Source organism: Chaetura pelagica, unplaced genomic scaffold (genome assembly GCF_000747805.2).
Source record: "Chaetura pelagica isolate M959 unplaced genomic scaffold, ChaPel_1.0 scaffold807, whole genome shotgun sequence".
Classification (NCBI taxonomy): Eukaryota; Metazoa; Chordata; class Aves; order Apodiformes; family Apodidae; genus Chaetura; species Chaetura pelagica.
In genome coordinates this window covers 1105922-1115424 of record NW_009953935.1, presented here as the reverse complement: position 1 = coordinate 1115424, position 9503 = coordinate 1105922, and the positions used below count along the sequence as shown (strand labels likewise).

The 9503-nt window shown below is 40.1% G+C and overlaps 1 protein-coding gene across 1 annotated transcript; it reads right to left on the bottom strand.

Moving 5' to 3' along the window:
* Positions 1-208: 208 nt before the first annotated feature.
* Positions 209-2134, bottom strand: GP5 (glycoprotein V (platelet)). The gene has a single exon (XM_010001730.1). The coding sequence runs from the start codon at positions 2132-2134 to the stop codon at positions 209-211; it is 1926 nt and encodes a 641-aa protein (XP_010000032.1).
* Between the last annotated feature and the right edge of the window lie 7369 nt (positions 2135-9503).

The following is a 9503-nucleotide window of genomic DNA, read 5'->3' as shown; positions in this document are numbered from 1 at the left end:
GTGCTGCAGCAACACACCATGATCACAGTCACTTTTGGCAAACACTAAGGTACATAAAAGTGCATTTCAATTATGCTGTAAAAACAAGGTCTTTATGGTTCTTGCTATAAAGATTTGTCATCCAGATCCAAATCAAGTGTGAACTGCCCAAATGCTCACAAAATTAATCCAAAACAGTGCTTCTAATCCTCTCTTTGGCTGGTATTCTCTACCTTCTTAAAAATTTTATCAGAACTACAGGCTGAGCAGCAGTATTTTTGGAGTGCAAGAGCTGCCTGATTTTACCCATCACATACAGACTAAACACAATGGTTATGGCCTGGAGTGCTAAAATCAAACTGTGAAGGCACAAGAATAGCTGACAATAAGCTATTCTTGTATTAAAATTGGGCTTAGCACTCCTGCGGGCTGGCAGCTCATCCCACCAGACCAGAGTATCCAAATCTGTTCCTCTGGCACTGTTGTTTTCTACTGTAATACTGGGAGAAGCTTGGGTTGGGATATCTGAGAAATGAAACCTCTGCTTTCCAACATCTTGAATATGTGAGTAGGTAAAAGCTGGAGTTGAAAGAGGAACTGATGTGGGTGTGCTGGTATCCACGTCAGACACTGTTGCTACAGTAGTGTCCCAGGAGGATGTCAACAGCTCTGTCACAAGAGAGGTTGAAGCTTGAGAATAAGTTGATCTGAACATCTGGTAGGTACTGGCTATGCTTGGCAGACACTTCAGATGATCATCTGTTAGAGCCACGAGAGAAATATTCTGCAGTGCCAGTGGGCTGTCACATGTGAGAGATGGCACATTTTTAACTATCTCCATGCTCCTTTGGAGCCACCCTTTGAAGCCAAGAATTTGGCAATCACATTTCCAAGGGTTGTCATCAAGGGAGACTTCCTGCAGCTCAGGTAACGCAGCAAACATATCTCCAGGAAGAGACTGCAGCTTGGTGCTATTCAGGTAAACTTTCTGAAGGTGCTTGAGATTATGGAAGAGGTTTCTAGGAAGAACCTCAAGCCTCGAACCAAAAAGGGAAATGTTCTGCAGTTTCTGGAGGCTCAGGAAGATGCCCTCTGGCAGACTGGAGATATTATTTGTATGCAGAGAAAGGCCCCGCAGCTCGTTCAGGCCACTGAATACATTCTGAGGAAGAGCACGAAGCTCTGGATTAAAACTCAGTACAAGAAGCTCTAAATTTGTCAAGTTACTGAACACAAAATCTGGTATTGTTGAGAGCTTGGTGTGATACAGCCACAGGCTACCAAGATGCCTCATTTCTCCAAACAATACTTCTGGAAGAGACTTCAGTGGGTTACTGTACAAGGTCAATTTAGACAGGTCATGCAAGTGCAGAAAAAGCCCAGGAGGCAAAGCCTCAAGCTTGTTTCTGGAGAGCGTTAGGGTTCTCAGTTTATGAAGACAATGAAATGCATCAGGGCTGATGGACTGGATGTTATTAAAATGCAGGAAGAGTTCCAGCAGCTCCTTCAGGCTATCAAACATACCAGACTCTATTGAAGACAGCCTGTTAAAATACAGCATCAGCTTCTCAAGCCTGGTTAATGCACTAAATATGTTTTTAGGCAGCACTGCCAAACAATTTCTTGACAAGTTCAGTACTTTGAGTTTGGCAAGTTTCTTCAGCACTCCACTAGGAAGTGCTGTTAGTTGGTTCTTGTTCAAGAGAAGCTCCTCCAAACCAGCTAGTTTGTCAAACAGATTTTCTTCTATGGATTTTAACTTGTTATTTTCAATGATCAGTTGCTGAAGCTGTATCATGTCATCAAACACTTCTGGGGGAAGTTCAACCAGCTTATTATCAAGCAGCTTGAGGGCTTTTAGCCTTCTCAGGCCTTTAAAAGCCACTGGTGAAATCAGAGAGATGTTGTTTGAAGACAAGATGAGATGCTGCAGTTCTACCATCCTGGAAAAAACATCCGGCAAGTATGTTACGTTAGTGTCTGTTACGTGAATTTCTGTCATGTTGCAAGGCAGATTTAATGACTCCAAGTCTTTTATGTGGGGACCAGAGCAATAAATTCCACGTTTTGAAGGGCAGTCACATTTCTCAGGACAAACAGATGCATCCAGCTGGAAGAAAAGCTTGATCATCACTGACAAATGGAACACTAACATCCTTGTTGAAGAACCAGAAACATTAGCTGTTACAAGAGATAAGAGAGAGTCAGGATTTGATCACACGTAGTTTATAACTTAGTAGCCAATCATGTTGTGGTACTATATCATAAAATCTGCAAATGTGAGTGACATTTCTTTTGGCTGCAAAGCAAACCTCAAAATCTCTATTCCTTGGTTGCAAATATTTCTGAGGTGCTCATCTTACACTGAGAAGTACAGATAAAGCTCTTTTGTAGATCAAGTATCCCTTGTTTATATTTGTATTAGTCAAGTATAATAAAAGCATATGAAAATCATGATGAAACTAAGCTGTCAGAAGGTATGTATTTATTTAAACAGAAAAGTATTATACTAAGTTACACAAAGTCTTAAAAAAAAATAATCAAAGGTCCTGCACCCACAGTATGTTTATTGTAGGTTGAGGTTTAAAAAGAAAGTTTAGCTTGCAAAAACAGATAAGAGGAGGTAAAAAGGGTGTCCTATATTTTAAGTGGCCAAAAGCAGAAGAGCACACAGTTCTGTGAAATCATCTCTCAGTATCTGCAAGTAATCACTTCTTGGAACAGCCCAAGGACACACAAGAAGCAAAAGGCTATTCTTGACACAGCCTGAAATAACACACAAGAGCTCATGCAGCACAGGACAGTAGAAAGGTTCTGATAACCAACCAGTCTCACTTCAACAGCTTAACACAGTACTAAATTATCAGTGGTATTAAAAAATGATAAATTGAGAGGAAAGAAGAGCCATGAAGTCAGCTAAAAAGCTGCAGCAATAAAGGTAGTTCTGCATGAAACACACCACAAAGTTGGAAAGCTGCATAGATTTTTTTAAACAAAAAAAAAAAGGAACAGGAAAGAAATTATTGCAGCTATAATGATAATATTTAAAAGAACAAGTCAAACAGAAATCCACAGTGTAGAAATACTTCCTTAGTGGAATCAAGGCCAAGTGTATCAGAAACCTGGAAGTCAAGCACCTGGCTGATCAGTGGGAGAAGCAGCAGGTGGGACAGCTGGAATAGCTGGACACATCCTGTAGACCTAACTGGAACAGCTGACTGTGTGTCAGTCTTCAGCACTGAGAGCACAGGGAGAGGAGGAGGGCTCCATCCCATCATACCTTTTTCCAGGGGCAAGGATGAAGCTCTCCCATACCAAGCCCACAAACAGGCCTGTGGACAAAGCCCGTCGCTCAAAAAGGAGTAAATTGGGAGGCACAGCAGAGCTGCTGATGTGCCTGAATTGCTGGCAAGAATGCACCACCATGGAGCAAAAACAGCTGCTGCATCGAGAGAAGCAAAGGGGAGTACATTAAAAAAATAACAATCAAAAAAGTACCTTGTTGATTTCAGAGTATTGAAGACTGCCAAAAGCTGCCTCCCTTCCGTGGGAAGGGAAGGACATGGCACCCAGTGGTATCAACCACCAGCAACGTGGTGCTGCAAAGCAAGTCCTCACTGACCTTCCAACCCCTGAATGAGACCCTAAGTCACCAAAAGTAGCCTTAAAGTTTCTCCCTTCCAAAGGACTGTTCCAAGTCAAACAAGAATCTTTCAGAGATTCTCACTCTCCTAGTAACCCACCCCACTCCAAAACTGACCATCTCACATAAATCAGTGATGCCTTCACCTCAGTTCACTCCTAAGCCAGCCTGGCCCTGATCCTTCCTGTCCCCCCCTCAGCAGGCTGCTGAGGAGCTCATCCCTGTGCACCCAGGGCAAGTACCTCTGCCTGCAGCAGGTAGAGCAGGCAGCTGCTGAGATGCTCCTGGGTGGTATGAGTGCAACCCACCACGTGGGAGAGAGACACACATTTCTTTTCTGTTTCACATCCTCACTGGCATCTCAGCCTGCACCAACTCAAGACCACGGCAGAACTACAGGATTCAACAAGACAAAGCAGGATCTAGAGAACTAAATGGGGAATTATGCTACAGACTGCAAATGCAGGTCCCTCAGAGGGCACGACTGCAGGCCAGAGTCTGTAAAATAGTCTAACAGCAGTGCTAGCTGGGGGATGGCTGCTTCCTTGGCCTCGTGACAAAAGGTAAGAATATTCAACAAGACAAGGTTAGACACAAGTGCTAGAAGGTGCAAACTTTCACAAACAAAAAAGCAGTACAAAAGCATTTGCAGGAGACTAAGGCCACAACAATATGACTGGCACAAGAACTGGATAAATCATCTTATGTATCTAAAACATCTAGAGCTGTTAATGGTATTTTTTAATAGATAAACTTCCATAATTGAGCATATTAATAGTAGAGAGCATAGCAAGATCCATGCAAGAGTCATAAACATTCTTGTGTATTAAACTTTCTCAAACCATCATGTGAAACACCTGCCGTTCCAGAAAGGACACCAGCCAGCCTGAGCACTTACCACATTCTGGTCTACAGTCTCTTTCACTTTCTACCAACTCCTTAATGTTTCTCAGACTATGAAAGGATGCCAGAAGCAATACATTAATACTGTTAGTACATTAAAAGTCACAAATCAATTTTGAACTTAGTTTCACAGAATACTGAGCACATGTATAATTTCCTGTGGTGCTGCACTTTTTCACTTTCCTGCAAGTTCCTAAACTCTAAAGAAAATTAAAAAGGAATTTTGAACTGTACCTTAGAAACTTCTGTGCTTTTTAGAGGAACTTACTGGAAGCACAGCAGGCCATCAGGCTTCACCATGATTCTGCACTTTTCATGGGAAGCAAACCAGCAAAACACATCCTGTAGATAACACTTTCACCCATATTTGTGTAACTACTGTCAAAGGCCAGAGTATTTTAAGCTTCAGAGCAGATTTTGCCTGTATTTAGTTGTGTCAGCAACCTGCTTCCATGGGTTGCATGCAACTCCAAAAGTAGAACTTGAGACCCCTTACAGGACATGAGGAAGTCTGAAGTCACACGTGCAACAGAATAAAAAATACACTTCTAGCTTCTTTGACAAGGATATCTGAACACATGCCCCAACCAACCCAGTGCAAATCTGGCTAGTCAGAAATCTGCATTTCAGCAAGTATGAGCAGAAAGAAACTTCCAATTTGTTAAGACAGTTTCACTGCAGTCTGCTACAAGGGTGCAGTAGGTTTTGAAGGAGTGGACACATCTACCTTCAACAACCAAGTGATTGATATGTACCTCCACAAGGCTGCACTGACTCTTACTTTCTTGCAGGACTGGAGCAAAAGCAATTTGAGCAAGAAATTAAGTTTTCTTCTTAACACTTTGGCTAAGCAATCCAGGGTTGACACATTTCACCTGCTTTTCCTCCAAGCCTTCTGTAGTCACAGGCCAACAAAACCCAAAGCCTGAAAGATTCTGAAGAGAGAAAGGCTTTAAGTTTTCAAAATTTTAGCTTGAAATTAAAAGGTTAAGTTTTTGTAATGAATTAACCAGATCTTTCAAGTAACTTGTTCTCAATTTTCAAATAGTGTGCTCTGCCAAGAAGTATTTAAATGGACAGTGAGCTACAGAATGGGAAAGATGTCTTCATTTCTGTGTGATTTTTCTGAAGATGACTGTGACAACAGCACCAGCTCACACCCAGGAACATCCAACCAGGATTTCCACGTGTCAAAGAACAGACAGAACATCTGGGTAACAGGAGGTGGAAATGAGTTGCTCTGTACAAGGTCTGGTGTTAAAATGGTTTTCCTTAACCACCAGGTGACCGTAAGCTGCAGACCAGCAGTGCTACTGTACACAGGACATCAGTGGGAGTGAGTCTATTCTTCAACATTCTTTGGGTCTAACAGTATACAGAGTAATTAAAAACAATTCCATGAAACTAATGAAAAGAGTTAAAATCTGTTCATTTTAATTTTATTTTCAAAGAGCTTCAGTCACAAAAGTGATTTACAAGTCTATTTACAGTTCTATTGTACAGTTATTTTATGTATGCCTCTTGACAACAGGGTACCATTCTAGAGCAGCAATACATATTTTAAATACCAAGATGTAGTATCATTTCAGATTTAAAAATAAAAAGGAAGCAGAGCTTCTAGAGAGCACTGTAATGATGAACCTTTTAATTTGTATTAGGCTAGAGGAATTAATGGCAAACTGAGTAGTTTCTGGTTCGCTTAATTCTCAAGCTGCAGTTTGTTGAAAATAGCTTTAAAAACCTGAAGCTTTACTGTATTTAAAATCAGCATATTCAGTACACCAAAAATTGTCAGAAACCCACAGCTTTCCCTTAGACATACAAAAACCTAACCTTACGTTCCAGAATTTCACAGGAGAAATCCAACAGAACTTCTGCTCTCTCACTTTGTGATGACCAACATAAGCATCAAAAATTTGCAGCATAAAAAGGACTCCACATCTGCTTAGTACTATACTGTATACACATATACAGTACAGGATTATTTACCCAATTTGGGATGACTGTTCAGCACAACCTTCATGAAGAAAGAAAAAAAAATAAATAGAATTAAAAATCCAACAGCTTTTAAAAAGTGCAACAGCAGGAGTTTCCAATTTATAGTTACGATGAATATGGACAGTCAGTTCTGTGGGTGTTTTAGCTGCTTCTATTCAAGCATTATTGGCAGCATTTTCTTTACAGTAGATTTAGTTCTATAGTAACAAGAAACTAGTTACTGCTACTTCAATCTGAAGGGAAGAGAAAAAAAAAACAACCACCTTAAAAATAACCCTGAGGGATATACAATTTAATGATCTTGCAGTTTCTTTCTAAAAAGTAGCATTTATTATTTTGCAATTGCTTTTCTGGGTAGACCAGTCCTTTAAGTATGTGCATAAATAATATTTTAAAATCAGTAATATTTACAAATCCTAATACATCAAAGTAAAATACGTACAGATTAAAGTCTGCATACACCAATAATTTAATAATAAATCAAACTTCTCAACATAAGGCCAAAATATACAGCAGGAAGAAAATGTCTACCAAATATCTAGTGGAGATCACTAAATTGGTCTGTTCACCTGAATTTTTATTTCAAAGATGAACATTAGACAAGATTCTTTTCAGTACAAACTGAATTTCATCTTCAAAGCGGAAATTGAATAAGCTAGTGCAGATCTAGTTTGCTGCATTTCTGAAAACCAGAAAAACTAAACTGCTCAAAATGAGAAAAATTATAGGTGGCCAAACTCAGCTCTCGGGCAGGAAGGCATAAATCCCAATAATTGCTGAAGATGCAAAAGCTTATTTTGTGGCTGAACTTGCAACAACATGAAGGATTCTCAGAAAAGCTGATTTATTATTCTTGTCCAAGCATCAGAAGGAAATAGGTTGGAGCTCCAGCATGCAGCCTCAAGAACATTTACTAACTCTGAACCCAGAGCTCCCATTTGAAAAATATTCACATTTAAATAGACTCATGACCCAGTAGCTACTCAATCACATGGAGACACTTGGCAACTTCAGTTTTAATAAGAATTCCCTAAAATGTTCTCTGAGACAAGTTCACCTTAATAAGCTGTTTCCTCCTCACTTTCTAGAATAGTCTAATAAACTAGAGTGAGATTGAAAGACCAGCTTCAGAAACCAAACAAGCCAGAAGAAATCAGCAGTTTAGAGAAAGTATCAAGCGAAAGGATGTAAAAGTGAAAGACATATTTTCTTTTATGTCTGATGGAACAACCAAGCTAAATTTGTCTGTGAAATGGAATGCAAAAGCTTATGCATTTAAGGATAAGTCACAGCTCCCAGGTCCAAGATGCATAGCTTCACAACAGTTTTCAACTAAAATATTATTTTTCTTTGAATTTGAATGCTACTTACGCAGCTAAGAGTTATTCTTCATCAATTATTCCATGCTACAAAGATTTCATACAATCAACACTGACAGAAATTGCCAACTGCCTCAAGTTCATGACTAAAAAATTTATCCAAGTCCACAGCTGCAGACCCCTCAAAAACTACCTGTGTTGTTCGATGTTTCTGACCCTAAGAAGCCAGGATAAGACTTTTACATTGCTCTGTTGAATGAACGTTAAGAAAACCACTTCCCCCTTCCTCCTGCTCCACCCCCCAAAAGCAAACAAACAAAATCAGGAAGGGAGGTGACAGCTGGACTGCAGGATAGTACACCACGTGCAGACTATTTATGAGGAGCAAGTGCTAATAACTTAAACCCTCAAGTTCTAGGAAAAAGTCTTCCAAACCATTTAGCACCACTTTCAAATTCCCAATTGGCACAGTATGTTCAACACTGCAGAGACGATGACATGAGCAGCAGGGACACTGCCCGTTCTGCCACACAGAACAGCACAAGGGAATTAGGCCCAACCTGAAAAACTCCCCATATATTAAAAAAATGTTAGAATGGAATAATCACCACAGGAATTAAAACAAATGAGCAAAAAACCTCAAACTTCAAATTCCATCATCAGAATGCACACAATTCAAACTGATCTGGGCTGGTCAGGGAGTTTGGTACCTTCTTTTCACTGCTATTCTAAAGAACCCATTTTTCTTCTCTAAAGGATCTTTACAAAATCGTGACTTCTCTGCACCCCAGATCCCCTCCCAAAGTTTGGAGGTGTCTGAGGCAGTCACTTGCATCTGGTCAAAAAAGACTGATCCAAAGGCAGATTTACTATCTTCCCAAAGACACCAAAGAAGACTTTCTGGAAGTTTAGCAACTTGAAGATGGCTTGGAGATAACTCATTTGTGATTTAAAATTTTAAAAAACCTTCTAGGCTTTGCACGTGAAGATGACAACTGCCCCTCCATCTTTGCAGACCTGTTTCTCTAACGGTCTTGTGTTTAGACACCGCCTGATGGCAAAACGATGTATTGCTACCCCAAGTGCTTAAGCAGCATTACTGGTGATGCAAGCTTTTTTTCCTTTTCTTTTTTCTTTTCTTTTTTTTTTTTTTTTTTAATAAATAAGATCCACATAAGCCTTAGAGCTCTGCAGCAAGACAGATTTTAGCTGCTCTATTTTGTCTTAATTTTGTTTCATACAGCTACATAGTGTTTAAGACACTGGCAGACGTTTTGAAATGTGTTATGTTCTTAACATGCACAAATCCCAAGAGTGAGAATGTGAAAAATATTCCCCCCTCCCACCCTCACTTCCCTTGCAGCAGTAACTCTGACCTTACTACTTCAAGGTACACAGGAAAATTTCCTTCAGTTTTACAAATAAAACATGGTCCACAAGGGAATAACCCAACCCTTCTGCTGGAAAAAGGTGGGGAGAAATGCATAGCTAAATGTAATAAAATATGAGACAGATGATATTAAGATTCTCCAGCCTTCCTTCTCCAAAAACTTGAGAGTGTAGCCAAATGCCTCCTCCTCTGGAGGCCACCTAAGCCCTTCCTTGGGGTTAGCTAGAAAAGAAGCTAAGGACCCACTTGAAAGCAATGTGCTTTCTTCTTA